At 37.3% G+C, this 19,166-nt stretch overlaps 1 protein-coding gene across 4 annotated transcripts in view; it reads right to left on the reverse strand.

Moving 5' to 3' along the window:
• Positions 1–19,166, reverse strand: part of ATP8A2 (ATPase phospholipid transporting 8A2) — an 860,692-nt gene that overhangs the window by 576,196 nt on the left and 265,330 nt on the right. For all 4 annotated transcript variants that reach the window (XM_056794696.1, XM_016421852.2, XM_007495237.3 and 1 more), the window contains exons 17-20: positions 10,668–10,773; positions 9,413–9,495; positions 6,993–7,042; positions 3,551–3,620 (exon numbers count right to left, since the gene is read on the reverse strand). In XM_056794696.1, the coding sequence (XP_056650674.1) occupies positions 3,551–3,620; positions 6,993–7,042; positions 9,413–9,495; positions 10,668–10,773 (309 nt within the window). The remainder of the gene's footprint in view (positions 1–3,550; positions 3,621–6,992; positions 7,043–9,412; positions 9,496–10,667; positions 10,774–19,166) is intronic.

Here is a 19,166-nt window from a genome sequence, read left to right on the forward strand (position 1 = left end):
TTGGCCTCCATATGATCAGAGATTCTGAGCTCAGAAGAATCTTTGCAAGTTACCAATTTATAAATACTTTTATTTTACAGATGAGAAAATGGAGGTCCAAAAGCTTAAATGATTTGTCTAAGGCCATTCAGGCAGAAAAGAACAAAATTTCAGTTACAATCTCTTTTATGATTCCAAATCAAATACTTTGCCTACCATGTCTGGAAACTCTGAAACACAAACCAAGAAGATACCTTTTCTTATACAATGATGTTTAATATGCAGAGAACCTTTTTATGATTGTTTGGTGGCACTAGAACAAAGACCCTTTAGGTTTTCCATTTTCTATATGAATAAGAATAGAGAGAAAAGTCTAAACTTTTTAAGATATGATTCACCCTTCTTTCAAAATTAGTCATGCCCTACAGATTTGAACAAGATCAAGTGTTCTTAACCCAGGATCTAGGAACTTGTTTTAAATATGTATTTTAACTAAATTTAAATATGATTGTTTTAGTTTGTAAATTCTACATATTTTATTTTGTGCATTTAAAAATGTTCTTCTGGGAAGAGGTCCATATGCTTCATCTGATTACCAAAGGAGTCCACAAGAAAAAAAAATTCAAAGCCCCTTCTGAATAAGACAATTTCTGAGGGTCTCTGGTTTTATACAAGCCTAATTTCCCATAAGCCTCTCAACCTCTCTTTTTTGATGGCTGTGATGTTAACAACTGACATGCTGACAAATCTAGTAAGAAAAACTTAAAAAATAACATGAAAGCATGCTATATTGGTATTTGAAATGCTCACATTAAAATGAGATTGGGGGGGTTAATTTTTAAAATTTATTTTTCCCAATTATATGTAAAAAGAAGTTTCTAACATTTAAAAAAATGAGTCCTGTATTCTCTCTCTCACTCCCCTCACCCACCTAGATGGTAGACAGTCTCACATAGATTTTAGATATACAAACATGTAAAACACAAAATGAGATTTTTAAAAGCAAAGATATCCTAAATGTGTGCCAAAATACATATGCATGTGTGTATATATATATACAGATCCATTAATTTTTTTCTTTTTCCTCCAGGCAGTGGCAATATTCAGATATGACTACAAGCCAGTTCCCACAAGCAGTATTTCCTTTTTTCAGACTAGGAAGTAAAAGTAAGAGACTCCCACAGACCATTACTTGTATTTCACAGGATCAGGGGTGGTCTCAATTCCACATTACTACCATACAGAAACCAGGAGCCTAACTTAGTATCATGCTTCAAGTCAAATAAAAAAGAACTATGATCTTCAAATCTCTCTAGATCATGGCTATTAGATTTAGACACAGAATCTTAGGTTTGGGTGTATCCTCTAAGTTAATGGAGTAAAACCCAAGTTTGCACAATGCTTTTGATGTACTATCCCCAAAGAGTGGTCATCTCTGCTCCATTTGAAAATTTGAAGTTCCTGGGAACTTATTAGCTACCAGAGAAATCCATTAAGACTTTTGTACAATTTTAATTGTTAAACAAGTCTCAACATTCTTCAACATGACAATCATTCAAGTACCTAAGACAGCAATCACATCCTCCCCACCACCCTTGCTAAATCTTTATTTCTAAAGGTGATTAACACTACTTTCTTTACCTCTTCTTATATGACATGGATCCAAGTTCTGGTACCACCGCAGTTGTTCTCTACTGGCTATTCCCTAGTTCATCAACTTATTTTCTTTACTGTGGTATTCAGTTTGCAACATAATTCTCCAAACAACTAAGTGGTACAGTAGGTAGAGCATGTGTATTGATTTAGAATCTTGAACCCTAGAGATGACATTTCCCACAATCCCCTTTTCCTTTTCCTGTTTGTGGGTCTCCCTATGAGAGGATAGAGTTTTGAGTTTCTTTTTCCACCCACATGGTCTCTGATTCCATTGTGGAAGAGGGAGGAGTGGCTTTTGGTTTTTGCTAGCCTTACTTCCTTATACTTCAAGATAAATATTTAATCTTTACACATGGATAATCTGAGCATCTAGCTCCTACAGCCCATATTGACTAGCTATGTGACTCTAGTAAAGTCACTTAAGTTCTCTTAGCCTCAGTTTTCTCATCTTCAAAATAGGGATAATAATAACATCCACTTCACAGGCCAGTTGTGTGGATCAAAGGAAATAGTATATATAAAGTGCTTTGTGAACCTTAAAGTGATATATAAATACTGCCTGTTATTCTTATTCACATGGTCTGACCAGGACAGAGGGCAGCAGAGCTTTCTATGCTAAGAGCAAATTCTCCTTATAGCTACTTTTCCAACAAGCTCATACTGAGCCTGCAGTCTACTGAAGTTCTTGTCTTTTTAACATGAGCTGATACCTAGCCGATCTCCCTCATCCCATGTTTGCATACTTTTTTTCTTGTTAAGCTCTGGGATGAGACTCACAGGCTTACTAGACCTCAGAGTGAAAAGAGACAGAAACCTAAGCCTAAGTCTAAGCCATACCTAAGCAAGAGTCCTTTCTACAACATCCCCAAGAAATGGTCCTCTCAGCTTTGTTTGAAGAACTATGGGAAGGGAGATTCCATTTCTGAGATACCGTGATCTACCTTGGAATAGCCCTAAATATAAGGAAATACTTCCTAATATCAAATCTAAATTTAACTCTTTGATACTTCAACCTGTTACTCCTAGTCCTACCCTTTGGACCCAGCAACATAAATCTAATTCTTTCTCTACATGATAGCCCTTAAACACTTGAAGACAGTTATCACATTGCTCCTTCTTTGAGCCTTCTACTGTACACATTAAAAATCTACAGTACTCATATGACTTGACCTTTTCATATACCTGATTGGAAAGATTAATATGGAAATAAGTATAGATCCTAAAAGTGGAAAGCCAGGAAGTGGCTTTAAACATTCCCAATTCCTTTCACTAAACCTTACATGGCAAAAACACAAGGTCCCTCTCTTCCATTTTATCCATGTGCTTCTGAAGCTATGATTCCAAGAAATTAAATATTCCAAATCTGTTTTTGCCACCATAGTCCTGGACTAGTCCTGTTTCTTTTACTGCAACTTATAAATGTGTTAGCTTTTGTGACAATCATCTCACATAGCCAATTCATACTGTTTGTTGTTTACTTTAAACCCCAAGACTTTCTCTTAAAAACAAACTATTCTCTGGCTATTTTTCCCCATCTTGTATTTGTGAAGTTGATTTTTTAAAAATTCAAATATAAAACTTTACATATATATATTTGTTATCTTATCTTATTAGATGTGGCCCATTATTCTAGCCAGTCAAACTCTTTTTGGAGCTGGACTCTGTAATCCAATGTGCTAATTACTCCACTCTTCCCACTTTGTGTCATCTAATTTAGTATGAGCTCTATGCCATTATTCAATAGAAGAGTCATCATTCATGATCAGCATTTTCTTCCCATGGAATAAAATTTAAATTAGTTACTAACACACTAAGATGAGAAAATAATACGGAATTATAACAGGCCATTAATGATTCTGGGTGGCAAAAGTCAGCAAATTCATATTTCAGGGCAAGTGACTAGTCTTATACTTACAGCTCCTTTGCAGTAGATGCGAATTTGTCCTGATGGTGTTCGAATAATTACTGACATCCTTTTTCGGTTACTATAAGGAAAAAGGAATTGTCAGAGGTCAAATTACTAAATGATTAGGCTAAATTTAGGAACAACTTAAGAATGTTTTGTTCTCTTTTGGAGGTGGGAAGAAACAGAGTAGGTGGAAAACTTTAACAGGGCTTCAGTTATTACCTTGTTACTGACAAAACATTTATGGACTGGCCACTATACTGTCTAAGTGTCCAGGTCCACTCACGCTCTCCTTTATCATCCTCAGACAGTCAAATGAGAAAAAAAAAGATGCAAACTTTCATAGGCATTATAGTATAATTAGCTCATAACTTCCTGATATAAGTAGGTGATTCAATGATAATAATGGAAGTAAAAATTCCCTTCATTTAAAACAAATAAATAACTATATTATATTTATCTATACATATACACATATATGTACATGGGTATGATGCATACACCATTTTCTATCTTATTTAATGGATGCCAATTGAATGATGAATTAAAAGATTGTTGAACTACTTTTGACAGTGGAGACCAGAATTAGCTTAGGTAAATAAAATCTAAATCAATCTCCAACTTTACTTGTACAACGTTGTTAATGGTTAAATAGTACATTGGAGACAGGACAACCTGGTTTCAAGTCTTATTTCAGGCACACACTAGTTTTGTGACCAAAGATAAGTGAATTGATCAATGTCTCAGGATTCTAGTAATCCTTGAAGTTACAGAGGAGTTGTTGCTCAGTAAAAGGGATAGGTATTTTCACACAGGAGTTCACACTAAGGAAATCACAGGTATGGGCTGGCCTGGACTATCTCCCTGACCTCCTCGTCCCTATTTTAAAATCCCCTACCTAACTTTTAAAAATAAGAAGTATAATTAACTAATGTTTGACAATTCTTCTCTCTACTTACTTCCTAAAGATCTAGGAAAGAGCCAACTTAACGATCAGTTGACCAATATTTGAAAAGTATCTTTTTAAAGTAAAAAGCTCATCTTTCTTTTTCCTCTTCTGTAGCCAGACCAGCATCACTGAGAAAAAAATGGTGTCTGAGAGAATTTATTGCAAACTTTTAGTTACCAAAGATATAAATACATCATGTGGGAACTATAAAGGGGAAGTATTTTTCCATTAGACCATGTTTATTCTAATTGATCAACACAGACTACAAGAATAACTGGATTTCTCTCTTTCAGGAGCCTGAATATTGCCAAAGAACCTTGTAAAAGTTGTAAAATGGAAGCAGAGGAGGCAGAAAACATGCTGAAAGGGGATGGAAGAGAATCTTTTAGGCAATACTAGACAGAGCTAAGCATATGTATGTATTTGGGAATGGGGTGAATATAGAATTAGAAAAAATAGAACCCAAATATGACCAGAATGATACATCTCTTTTATCCCTGCAGTTTTTATACTTCTTTTCTATCTTTCCCATTTTCACTGAATCTTGGAGCTGGAGAAGAACACTTAGAGGTTTCTCTTACAATTCATCTTTTTCCCTTCTTATGCTGAGGGGGTTAAAGATTTCGGGATGATAATGTCTAGAAATAAACATTAGTTTTTCTTTTCTTGAAGGCTTGTCAATATGGAGGGGGGGGGGAAGGCAGTTTATCCCATTCTTGGAAAGTTTATGTCAAGTCTCACTTTACCTCCTTGTACTCCCTAGCTCTAAGCCCACAAAGAATAAGTCCTCCTTCCAAATGACAGTCCCTGGAGAATTTCAAGACAGTGATCATATCCTGCTTAAGTCTTCCTTATCTCCTCAATTGCTCCTCAAAGGAAATGGTTTTGGGTCTCCTCATTGCCTTAGTCATCTTCTTCTATAGCACTCCAGGAGAGAAGGTGTTCCATCCAGCTTGCCAATGTCTCTTATGAAACATATAGCATAGGCCTGATTCTTTTGCCTCTTCTTTCTACTCAAGCTTCTATCACTCTTCACTTGTCCTTGCTCAAGTTCAGTAGAAAAGTACAGAGACAACACTAGACAAGTAATTCTTCAAGGTCACTGGAGATTAGGTAGCCTGAGACTAAAAATGGGAGAGGGACCAGGCAGAGGAAACTGTTGGAGCTTCTCAATAAGAGAGCTATTGTTATTCCTTCCACCTATCCTTTATCCCCTCTAATGTTAGCTTGCTGCACTGTTAAAGAGATCCTTTGTACACACAAAGAATGCTAAGAAGCAATGAGGAAGACTAGATTAGATTTTCAAGGTGGGAATAAAGGCTTGATATGACTTTTAAATAACTTTTGAAAACCAGTTTAGGTGGTTTGTTTGAATAATTGTTAAGTAAATAAAGCAAGGTCATCATACAGCTCTTATTGACTGCTGATGGAATAAAGCAATGACTTGGACATTCTGATGCTGGAGAAGGTTTTCTGGATAGAATATGGTTGTGCTGCTAAAAGCAAAAGCCAGATGTTAAGAAGACAGAAAGCTATATTCAATATTAGGAAATTTTTTCTTATGACAGTCTTATTGGAACAAAAACCATTCCAAAGGAAAGAACAAATATCTCTAGGCCTTGAAGCACTTTAAAATGGATTTGGGGAGAGTGCTTCAGAACATGTCCAAAGGAGCCATCCTACACTGACCCTCCAATGGGATGAACTGATGATCTCATCAGTCAGTCTTTTCCGTTTCCAATTTCTCAGCTCCCACATTAACAGTGTCAGATGGTGCAAGAGGTATGACTTCACAAGACCTGGGGAAACTCCAATGAAAATAATACCATCATCGACATACCCTGAACTATTCAGACATGTCTGCTGCTGCCCTGGTGGGAATTCTGCCCCAGCTGCTAGAGCATTGGAGCCTTTGAAATGGAAAAGGAGAGTAGGATATGGAGATGTATTGAATTTCTTTAGAAAAGACATTTAGGAAGAAAAACAGATGATTTCATTGTCCACCTCTACAGAAAAAAAAAAGTTAATACTTTAGGTTCAACTGGGCTTCTGGACATCAGCCATCTTCAACACATTTCCAACTAGCTAATAATGAAACTGCAGTCTACTAAAGTCCTTGTCTTTTTAACATGAGTTGATACCTAGCTGATCTCTCTCATCCTATGTTTAACTCCTAAAGTCTCTTCCACTCTAAAATCCTTAAGATAATCCTAAAGTAAGGGTTCTTAACCTGAGAGGCCATAGACCAGAATCTGTAGATAGATTTCTGAGGGTCCATGACCTTGGATAGTCTTGGATCTTCACTCATCCCTAGCTGAAATTTAGCATTAGCTTATTAAAAAAAATTATTCTGAGAAGCCCAGAAGTTCAGACTATCAAAGGGGTCTATATGACACATAAGAAGAAAGAGTCAAATATAAAAAACAGACACTCGTATAGTCCTGTGAAAGAGGTAGAATGAATTCCTTTATAATGCTTAAGTATATGGAAAAGTTAACATACCTCGAAAACTCCAGGACATTAAGAACTTCAAATGTTTCCTCTTGGCCCATCTGCAGGAAGATGAAATGATTTTCTTTTAAAAATAATCAAAAGTTTGGTTGTTTTTTTCTCACAAGATCCAAACCTTCATATTCCCCCAAACCCTATATAGGCTCCACCTCTAGCCCCAAGATATCCCTTTAAAAAAATTAATGGACAAAACTTATGTGATGACAGCTCCCCCTTCTGGTAAAAGGAGTCCTAATTTGTTGACTGAGCAGTCTTCCTGACAGCCATCAGACTCAGTATGACCAATGAGGCAAGACTAAACAAATGAAGCTGTTGCTCAAAAATGGAAGGTTGGGGGGAGGGGGGAAATTATAGAAACTGGAGAACATTTATTTAAGGAGACAGAAATAACGCATCCAAATATATCTATAAATTTAAGGTGTGATCACAATACACAAGGCTAAACAACAAAAAAAAATTCAGATTCAAGTGAAATGGGGGGAAGAGGGAGAAAGCCCTCCAGTTTTACATAAGATAATATGGTAGATATTTTCCAACTTGATTTTTTCTACTATGTGAAATAAAAACATGTATTACAATATACCAGAAAATACATTGGAAAGGACAGCTCTGTTGCTCACGTAGATAGAGAGCTAGGCCTGGAACCAGGAGTTCCTGAGTTCAAATCTGCCCTCAGACACTTTCTGCCCAAATTGATTGTCAAGCCCTTACTGCTCTTCTTCCTTGGAACCAATACTTGTTTTGATTCTAAAGGAATAAGGTAAGGACTTAAAAAAAAGGTATAAAAGATATTGGACAGGGTGTAACAAACCTCAAGTTTTACTTCTGACTTAGAGACAGATTAGCTTTGTGACCTCTGTCTGGAAAGCCTTTTAAACTTTCACAGACTGTTTTATCATCTTTAAAATAAAGAGATTGAATGTGATTATCTCTAAAATGCTTTATTATACCATTTTCAAACATTACTTGAAGTTGCAATACTTTGATGGACCAGAGATCTCATTAATGTAGGTTCTCCTTCTGAAGGAGCAGGTAACAATCCACGTACCTTCATAGTCATATGAAGCAGGAGAATTTTAATATTAAAAGGATAAGCCTTTGTTTCAGGGAGAAGCTTGGCAATCATTACAAGCACTGAACATTTTTCTTAATATAATTCAGCTGTTTCTCCCATTTAATTCTGTGACTAGTTCACTGTTCATATGTAGTGTCTGCCCAAAGATATAGACATAATGATGGATAACCTCTCTGGACTTTATCTCCAATTGAATTTGCACATTCTTCATCCACTTAGTTTAATCTATATAGCTACTGAGGTTGAATTCTCCTGAATGCTTACAGATTTCATTTAGGAGATTCTGCAATATTCCAGGGCTTGATGCCATCAGTACATTGTCATCTGCTGAGGAGATTTCAGCTTCTAGAGGGAATCCTTCCATTTGGACTTTGTATGGGACATACTTGCTAACAGTGGTACGCATCTATGGCAAGTATGTATCTTCCTCCGGTACTTCCAACCCAAATTTGTCTTGAGCTCTTGGTATTGTCCCAACTTAGCCCTGTTTATCTAATCAAGTATTTCATCCCATCTCTGCCACTTCCTGACCTTTCCTTCTGCTGGCTCCTTGTGTTCTGATATTACCTTGTCTCTGAGCCTTGGCTCTGACTGAACTTTCTTACCTGAACTGAATCTCTGCTTCCAATTCTCAAGCCAACCTGGCAGAAAGAATATAACAATTTGCTTCTATCCATACCTCATTTGATTCCTGCTGCCTTCTATCTGTTCTACTCCATCAGGCCCTTTTTTTTTTCCTATCTAGCCCCAAACAGAGATTAGAGTACAAGGGAGAAAATGGAATTAAGACATTTGTTTCAAGTACAAGAATTACTCCCAACTACTAAAGAATGTATTCACAGTCAGAAGACAAGAAATTTAATGCTCTGTCATGTATTTTTGTCAATATATAGACAAGTCACATGTTTCTTCTGATCATTAGTTTCTTCGTTTGTAAGATGGAAACAGGACCTAGCTCATACACTTTTAGCAAAGCTCAAGTAAGACTGTCCATATGATTTTTTTTGTTTAGTCCTTTCAGTCATTTATTATTCTTTGTGCCATTTCCTTCTCCAACTCGTTTTACAGGAGAGGAAACTGAGGTAAACAGGGGAAAGTGACTTGTCTCTGGTTAGAAAGCTAATATCTAAGTCCAGACTTTAACTCGGCTATCTTGATTCCAGGACTAGCACTCTATTCACTGAGCAACCTGGCTGCCCCAATCCATGTCAAGAGCCCTGCATTTTGCAGTACTTTATGTCAGTTATTACAGGGAAAATCTTCCTCTTGAAGACAGAGTAGGAACTTAGAAGAGATTGGCTTGATACAATGCCAAGGCCACAAGCATCTTACTTACCGCATCTATGATAACCGAGTCAGGAGTTCTTGCAGTAAAAACAAAGCCAAGTTTTTTTGCTCCTTTTACTAAAGCCCCTTCATCTGTTGATAAAGAATAATTCATAATAATGAAAGTTAATGATACCTAGCTATCAACAAGATGGAACTATAGTACTGGTATATTCTGAAGCTAAGACTCACATCATTTTAAGATCATTAGCCTTATTTAATCAATGGGAAATAAATATGCAACTGTAAGAGATTCAAAGACTTTTCCAACCTCTGGATAACATTTTGTATAGTGAAAATAGTAAAGCTGAGAATTGACTATGACTATTCACTGTTGAGAACAAATATACACTTCTCATATGCTCACTAATCCAGTGAAGTGGACACAAATGTCTAAATCATATTACTGTTTTGACTACTTGGATATTTATTTTAGGATTCAAGGCTCAGAGGGGCATATCTGTCTTCAAGTATTTGAAGGAAGGACTGCCATTTAGAAAGAGGCATATACTTGTTTAGTTTGAACCCATTGGACTTAATTAGGAAAAAGATATGGAAGCTGCCAAGAGGAAATTTGTTTGCTACCCAGAAAATTTTCTTCACAGTGAGAGTCATCCAAAAATGTAATAGGCTGCTTTGACTGGAAGGAGGTGAGAGTTGAGGTGGGATGCCCAATTATCAAGTGTAAAGTAGAAGTTATCCCTTTTTCGAGCATAGGCTGATGGAAAACCCACAATGAACTTCTCTAACATCAAAATATTAGAGCATCTAGTGTGGGCAAGGCACACTATCAGGACAAAGAAGAAAAGTCAAGGTGATGAGATAATTTTCTCTTTTCTTAATATTAGGAAGAACAGGGTCTCTCACACTTAAAATCCTCTGGCAAAGCCAGAAATAGCATCAATCCTCCTCATCATGGTTCATTTATTCTCTCTCAGGGGACAAATGAGACCTAACAACTGCTGCCAAGAAGCCAAGATGAAAAGATAACCTTTCAGGCATTCTTGAGGCTTCACAAGTCATGCTTTTGCTGTGAACATGCTATAAAGCCATCTTTCTATGGCGCTGACACCTTTTCCACACAGCTGCCTTTAAGCCAAGGAAAATGTTTCTGGCCCTAAGGCCAAAAAATAAAGAAGACAGGTTTTTTTTTCAGATGCAACCTAGACCACACCCTCAATCAACAGTCACTGAGTCCCAAAGGAAGAACATATCCAGTGATCTAACAGGTTAAAGGCAGACTATCTCAAGAGCAGCACACTCACCTGGAGAGGAGGCCTGGTAGTTGATAGTATTGCCATCATTCTCTGGAACAACAGTGTGACAAACAGCCAGCAATGTGAGGAACTCCTGTATACACGGAGCAGTGGGCTACAAAGTATTTTGCTGTATTAATGTCTGATCACCAAATTCTCATTACATTTAGGATTTAAATATGTGGAGAGCCTGCCATCTGGGTGTCAGATGCACACAGAGACAGGCTTCATCTTTTTCTAAAATTCTGTATAATTATGTCCCATAGCTGTCCCTTTACTAGCTGCCTCTTTTCTCTGATTCTGACATCACTCTGTGACACCACAGCTTGGTGAACTTTCAAGCAAATAGCCACTGACTATGTCACCACCCTACTCCAACTCCAGAGGTTCTAGGATTAAATATTAAGTCCTCTGTTTGGCATCTCATGCCTTTCAAATCTTTAGCTTTCCCATCTCCTTATTCTTATCCCCTGTACACAATGTACAATCTCACAACAGAATGTCATCTCCCATATCTGCACCTTTGCTCAGGCTGTCTCTCATGCCTGGAATGCTGTCCTTCCTCACCTCTGATTCCTAGCTTCCCTCACTTCCTTCAAAAATGAACTCAAATTCCACTTTCTGCAATGGGCCTTCTTTGTTCTGCCCCCACCCCTCTTCTCCCACAGCTTCCACACCATCCTTACTCTTGTGATAAGAACCCCTTTACACTGAATGGATCTTGGATACATGTGATTATTTACACTTTGTCTTTCCTATTCAATGTGAGCTGCTATGTTTGCATTTCTTTATGCCACCTGTGCTTAGCAAGATGCCTAGGCTTATAGTAATTGCTTAGGAAATGGAAGGAGGCAAGTAAAAATTTTCAGCACAATAAAATTTGAAAACACAACACCACCAGGGGAAGGGTCATACTCTCTCTTTGGCTAGGTTGCCATGAAAGCTGGGGTGACGACCTTGCAGAAGATTTCCAAGAGGATCATGGACAAGATACAAACAATACAGATAGCCATGCATTTTTTTACAAGCATTTCCCCCAGTTAAACATGTATTAAATCATTTGATTCTCATGAGAACCTCACAAGTTAGGTAACTGTTATTAACCTCCTTTTGCACTAATCTGAGTCACTGGAAGGAGAGACCTTTCAGATCACAGATTTACTGAAGTATCATTTGTTATTATTCAGTTGTATCAGTCATATCCAATTAACTAAGGTTAGTTTTCTTGGCACAGACACTGAAGTGGTTTGCATTTCCTTCTCTGGTTTATTTTACACATGAGGAAACTGAAGCAAACAGGGTTAAGTGACTTGCACTTCATCATTCCTTATAGCACAATAGTATTCCATCACCATCTTATGCCATTCCCCTATCGATGTACACTCCCTCATTTTCCAATGTTTTGTTACCACAAAGAGTTCAGTTATAAATATTTTTGTACAAATAGATCATTGCCCAATTGTTTTTTATCTCTTTGGGATATAAACCCAGAAGTAGTATTGTTGGATGAAAGGGCACACATTCTTTTAAAGTCCTTTGGGCCACTTCCTAGCTGTGTGACCTTGGGCAAGTCACTTGACCCCCATTGCCTAGCCCTTACCACTCTTCTGCTTTGGAGCCAATACACAGTATTGACTCCAAGATGGAAGGTAAGGGTTTAAAAAAAAAAGTCCTTTGGGCATGCAAATTAACCTCCAGAATGGTCAGATCAATTATGATAAGCAGTAAAAAAAAAATCTCAACTGATCCACACAACAACCCTAGGAGGTAGGTGCTATTATTATCCCAGTTTTACAGTTGAGGAAACTGAAGCAAACAGTGGTTAATTGACTTGCCCAGTGACCCAAAGCTATTAAATATCTGAGACCAGACTTTAATTCAGGCCTTCCTAACTCCAAGTCCAGCACTCTGTCTACTGTGCCACCAACTGTCTCTACTAAGTTGTAATAACATACAAGAGACTACTGGATACTTGTGAATCTATGAAGACATCATACCCAGGACTGAGTGTGAAGCAAATCCATTTACTCAATTCTAAAGTCCCCCAAATGATGAATCAGCTACAAAGTTAAAATGATTATACAAAATTTTCTTTAAAAACACCTAGGTAGTTGCCTCAAAAAAGTGACTATCATACCTCCCCCATCCTATCTTCACCTTGTATCAAAAAAAAATCTGAAAAGATTAGTTTAATACATGCTGCACATTGTGAACCCACTGCTACAGAAGAATCAAGGGCAGACTCAATAAATGTAAAAGGAAAGTTGCACCAAAGGAAACCAGAATCTATAAAAATCTATTTTGGTGGGCAAAAGTATTTGACAATTGGATTTTTGCCAGGATGTTGCCTCCACCTGTTGTATTTTTCCCTCCTGCTTTAGATATTGATGAAAAAAATGATTTGATTTACACACACACACACACACACACATACATATATATATATATATATATATATATACACACACATACACATGCAACACGTGGGATTCACATTTCAGCATCTGTTCCTTCAAGAATTCGGAGTTAGAGTCTGATGTCATCTGGCCACTTGTACAATGTCCTTCTAACTGAGGCGACACCATCATCTCTGGACTACCCTCCAAGCATCCTAAATATCCTACCCTTCAGAGTGAGATCCAGAGAGCTTGCTGTTATGTGTTGCTGTTCTTTTTCAGTTTGAAAGATTAGTTGACAGTTATGCAACTACAGATCACAGAACACTGAACCTTATTTATCACTGCATTTCTCTCTCCAAGCTGTTTGTTGTGTTATTCTTCTCACACAAAACACTGGCTACCTTAACAAACACAATGGGAGAAGAAGATAAATGTTCAAAGCCTGAATATAAAAATTAATTAGGATGTTCTACTCTACAAGAAGGTTATAAAGGTAAAGGATGAGAGAAGAGTGTTGGCTACAGCAATTTATTAAGCATCTACTATATTTCAGGCACTATTTCAGGCACTAAGAGTATAAAGACAAAAAAGAAATAGTCCTTGCCCTCAGAAAGCTTTCATTCTAGTGTGGGAGACAATATTATACATAAATAAGGCAACAATTTATTTTTTTTTAATCTACTAAGTGCCAAGCATTGTGTTAAGCTATATTCAAAACATACAAGATCAAGTTTGGTAAATGTTGGTGAAGAGGGGGCGACTGCAGCTGTGACAGGCATCAGGAAAGGCTTCATAGAAAATGAGAGGTACAAAGCAGAACATTCCAGGCTCAGAGAAGAGCCACTAGCAGAGCACAAAGACAGGGGATGGAATGTTATGCATGAAGACCAGCAAGAAGGTCAGTTTGGCTGGATTGAGAAAAGTAGTAGAGAAAATTAATACAGAATAACACTGAAAAGGTAGGTTGAAGCCAGGTTAACCAATGATCTGGAAGTCATTGACAAGGCAGGTAGGCCATAAGGTGGGTCCTGAAGGTCTTAATTAAAATCTGGCCTCATACTTAGTAGCACTGGGTAGCTTACTTAGCCACTGTCTGTTTGGCATACAGTAGGTACTTAATAAATGCTTGTTCCCTTCCTTCCCCTTCCCCTCATCTCAAATAAAGCCAATAGGACTAGAAATTTACCCTTCTAGAGTTGCACATTTGACCTCATCTCCTGCTGACCATTTGACCTGGAAGCCAGGACTCTGTGAGGGAAATCATTGTGTAAATTAGGTCACAAGGGTAGAATTGCAGTTGAAAAAAGGCAGCCATAGAATCAAAGAGGTACCGGGACAGAGGGCAGGGGGAACATCCCCTTTACTACCCCCACCCTGATTGGTACAGACAAAAGGGAGAGCCATGGTTGGCTCTAGAAATGTGATGTGTAAGACTTAGTGGGTGGAGAATAGGCTTGATAAACTGAGGCAGTAGGAGAGCTTGCTGGCTGAACTTTCATATTTCTTGGTGACTGCTCTCCTCAATGTTGGTGTGATTGGGGGTCCCAAATGGAAGCCACAGATTAGCCAGCTAAGTACCTTTTGTATCTCTTATTTTTCCTTCTTTTTCTACTACTTTTGACTTAATAAAATTATAAAATTCAAGGCAAATCTCATAATTTTAACTATTACAGAGGAAATAGGATATAATATGAGAAAGTAATTACTGTTCATTCAGTCTATAGGTCTCACATATAAGTACAGGAATTAAAAAAAATAGAAGCAAAAGAAATATTGGAAGTAGGGGGCAGCTCGGTGGCACAGTGGATACAGCCAGGCTAAAGTCAGGAAAATCTGAATTCAAATCTGTCCTGAAACTCTTACTAGCTATTTAAGCCTGGAAAAGTCACTTAACCTCTTTTCCTCAGTTCCTTGTCTGAAGAACTACTACATTATCTTTGCCAAGAGAATCCCAAAATGGGGTCACCAAGAGTTGGGCACAGCTGAAAACAATCAAATAATATCAAGTTTACACTAAAAAGGGTAACAGAAGAATTTTAAATAAATGTCATCCTAAAAACAGGTGAGCTGATGATTCACAAGAACAAAGAATAATCTGCAGAGAGGCCTTGGGTTGTATTACCTAAGTAAGCAATGTTGTCAAGATACCCAGAGTAAAACTCTTGACATACTGGGTAGATTCCCTAGAGGATTTATGGGATAACAGTGGGCAATAGCCACAAAGGGGGAATATGCTATGAGTTGAGTCACATGAATGAGATTACAAATCTATTCAAATACTAAAAAAGGAATGCTCTTAGTTTATAGATATCATAAATAGATAGCATCAGTGGATTATAGATTTAGAGCCAATAGAGATTTCAGTGACCATCTACTTTAGCACATCATTTTATAGACAACAGAAAGCAACTTGTTTAAGGTCACCTAGGTCAAAGGCCTCAAAAATATAGAGACGGAGAAGATTTTGGAACTCTAATCTGTCATCCACATTTTGCAAATGGGGAAACTGAAGCCCAAGGAATGAAAGTATATTGTCCAGTATTACAAAGGAAGTAAATGGAAGACCCAGGATTCATATCCGATTCCTCTAATGCCAAATTCCATGCATTCTCCACAAAATCAGAGAACATTTTTGCATTTGATTGGACTTTGGATTAGGATGCCCTTCTTTCTCTCCTCTTCCTTTCAATTTCCTAGGAGGGACACTAGCCCTTTAGTAATTTAAATTTAAACAATACTAGAGTTAATAAATGTAAAAAATACTCTTTGCAATTACACAGGGATACCATATGACACAGATGTAAAGAATATTAACCTTCCCATTTAATAAATGGTGAAAAATAATTCAGTAAGAGAAATAGGATTGACTAAATCTAAGACATAGCTAACCAAAAAGGTCAATAAGTAGATGTCCAAGTCAGGACCAGGGGACTGATATGTTCCAAAGCCTGGGACTGAGTGCTCAGGGTCTTACACATCTTCCTCACAGACTTAAAATCTTATAGCAGATAGATGTTTCCTGTTAACAACTTAACAACTGAGAATCCTCTGGGAAGATGTGAGTTTTCATCTGCTGTGATAGCCTGTTTACCTAATGAGTCATTTTCAATTTATTTGATGGCTTCCATAATGACCAGAGAAATGTAAGAGTCTGGAGTTTTCTTGCAAAGTCAAATTATTTCTATAAAACTGGCACTGACAAATATAAGAGTGAAAATGTAGTGTGAATACATGATCTTTTTAGAGGGATTCAGACTTGAGAGTTCTCTGGGGACCATTACAGAGGCTGTAACTTTACAAAGACAAATTCTGCTCTTTGTATGTTACATCCACATGTATAGAAAGTCACTGCTTAGGAATGTTATCAAGGGACAAGAGAGATATTTTCCATGGACACTTTCCGTGGAGTGACTGAGAGCCAGACTCAGTCTTGGCCATCAGCCCACATTTAAAAGTTTAAATATAAGCTTAAAGAGACCCAAAATGATGACACAACACAGAAGAAAATTCTACAACAGATGGGAAATGTTTCTTCTAGAGGGAATAGGGGTTCTTCTTAAATATTTTTTAAAATTTTGTACCTAAATGGGTAATAACTTATCCTAAAATCACTTTCATTAACATTCATTTCATTTAGTGGAATTGAGGTTTGGGGATTTGTAGAACCCAAACACTGCAAGGTATTTTGCTTGGAATTCTTACTCAATTCTTTTCATGAATCCTCCATTGAGGATTTATGATGCTACAAAGAGGATATCTAACAAAGAGAAAGAAGACAGTTCCCACCCTCATGATGCTGACAATAAATGTCTTGCAATCATGTAATATTGCCACTGAAGACATGGGTTTCCAAGAAATCAAGTTTGGGATGACTGAAAATACACTATTTTCAGACTGTTTTCTTCTTCTTGCTCAATTCTGGGGCCTACATAAGATTGTGTGAATGCTTGCAAATGAATGGTTATAAAATTCTGAGGGGGGGGGGGTTGGGATTTGGGGATTTTGATTGTATTAGTGTATGAAAATCCCCTGTGAAAAAATCCCTTCTACTAATGAAAATCAGTAGCCACTCTGCGTTGTAGCTCCTTGGTGAGTTGTCTGAGGTGCTGAGACATTGAAATGACATGTCCAGGATTACACAGTTAGTAAGGATCAGATGCTTTCCTATACTGGCTCTCTGTCCATTATGCCACTCTCCTCTCCTCCCACTCTACTTCCTTTCTCCTCCACTCCCCCACACACTAATTCAATAAATCAGCTACTCATCCAGAGTATCATGCTTTGATCTGGGTAATAGGTGTTTCTCATATATCTTGTTTTTTCCAGGGTGGATGTTTAGACCAGAGGTGACAAATGTGCCAAAGTTCTTGAGAGTATCCAGAACCAGATTAAAATATAACTGATTGTTTCATAAAATAAATAAAAATACAACAGAACAAAGATAATGTTAATATGTGATTAAGTCGATATGCACCTGCAGGAATTCTTAAAAATGTTTTAATTCCCTCCCCTGCCCTGTATAATTGAATTTAACTCCTTTGATTTAGATCAATGTCATCCATGTAGTTTTCCCTGAGGGTGCTTTGTGCTGTTCTGGATCACAATGTAATCAGTACAATTTCATCTATAAATAAATAAAAGTAAAGCGAATTTCACCATCTCGAGACTTTTCTTGAAATGGATTTCTATATCTTCTTTGACACAGGTAAACACATGACTTTGACTATTCATTTTTTTAAATTGGGCATAATGGGATCTTCTATTCTCTACATCTTCAGTCAGTTATGTGGCAATAAAAATTAGGATCCATTAAAGGAAATTGCAAAAATTTGCTTATTCCCATTTCATATCTTAATCCTTAATCTCTGCCACCTTTTCCCAGATGCCTTCTGTAACTCTAGCTCTGTCATGAACAACTTTCCCTCATTCTAGATCCCTTCTTTCACTTTCTCAGTTCTCTTATACTTAAAGAAATATGTCTGTGTCTACAAGACACTGCATCCTAAACTACTCTTAAGCAATGCTGGATGCTCTTTTGAGTTTCATGTCCCCAGACAAAGTAGACTAAGAAAAAAGTTACCCCCTTCTATTCATTCTTCATTGCCTCTTTTAGGCCCTTTCTCAGTCAACAAATGGAAACTTCTCCTTGGAGGTTCATTCCAATCAACAACTCCTTGCTCTGTTCTATTGACTCGAAGTCTTTAATTTTGTTCATCTTTTATCTACAAAGTTAATAGCTTGTTTAATCAGTTGGGATTATAATTCCTACAAATTCATGTAGTGCCCATCTGCTAATCTTTATTCTTTTCTTCTAATTCAGGATTTACTTTGAACTTTGCCCCAGATTTGTTAATAGTAAGACCTCATGCAGACAGTTGACTGTAACCACTCACAATTCCTCCAATAATATGTCAACCCACTGGTTTTGGATTTCACCAACATCCAAAGTACCCAGAGTTAAGTTCATGTCTTCAGATAGTTTAAGAATTATGATTCTTAGCCCACTCTGCCATTACCTTTACCAGGAGGCAGCTAAGTGGTGATGGAGATAGTGTGGTGGCCTGGGAGTCAGGGAGTTGTTGTTCAGTCATTTTTAAGTCATATCTACCTCTTTGTGACCCCACTTTGGGTTTTCTTAGCAAAGATAATGGACTAGTTTGTCATTTCCTTCTCCAGATCATTTTACATATGAGGAGACTAAGGCATACAGGGTTAAGTGATATGCCCAGAGTCACACAACTTATACATTTCTTAGACCAGATTTGAAATCAGAAAGATGAGTCTTAACAACTCTCGCCCATCACTCTATCTACTGCCACTCAAATTCAAATCCTTTCTCAGACATTTCCCAATTGTGTGACCCTTGGCAAGTCCCTTAACCTCTCTCAAGACTTAGTTTCTTCATCTTTAAAATGAAGACAAGAGCAGCACCTAATTTACAGGGTCAATGTGATGATTAAATGAAATAACCTATGTAAAGGGCTTTACAAACCTTAAAGCCTACATTGGTGGTTTTTATTGCTGTTATTATTATTATTATTATTATTATTACTATTGCTACCACCAGAAGTAGAAAAAGGTCCCGAAAGGGTCATTTTGTATTTTTATG

Source organism: Monodelphis domestica, chromosome 4 (assembly GCF_027887165.1).
Source record: "Monodelphis domestica isolate mMonDom1 chromosome 4, mMonDom1.pri, whole genome shotgun sequence".
Lineage (NCBI taxonomy): Eukaryota > Metazoa > Chordata > Mammalia > Didelphimorphia > Didelphidae > Monodelphis > Monodelphis domestica.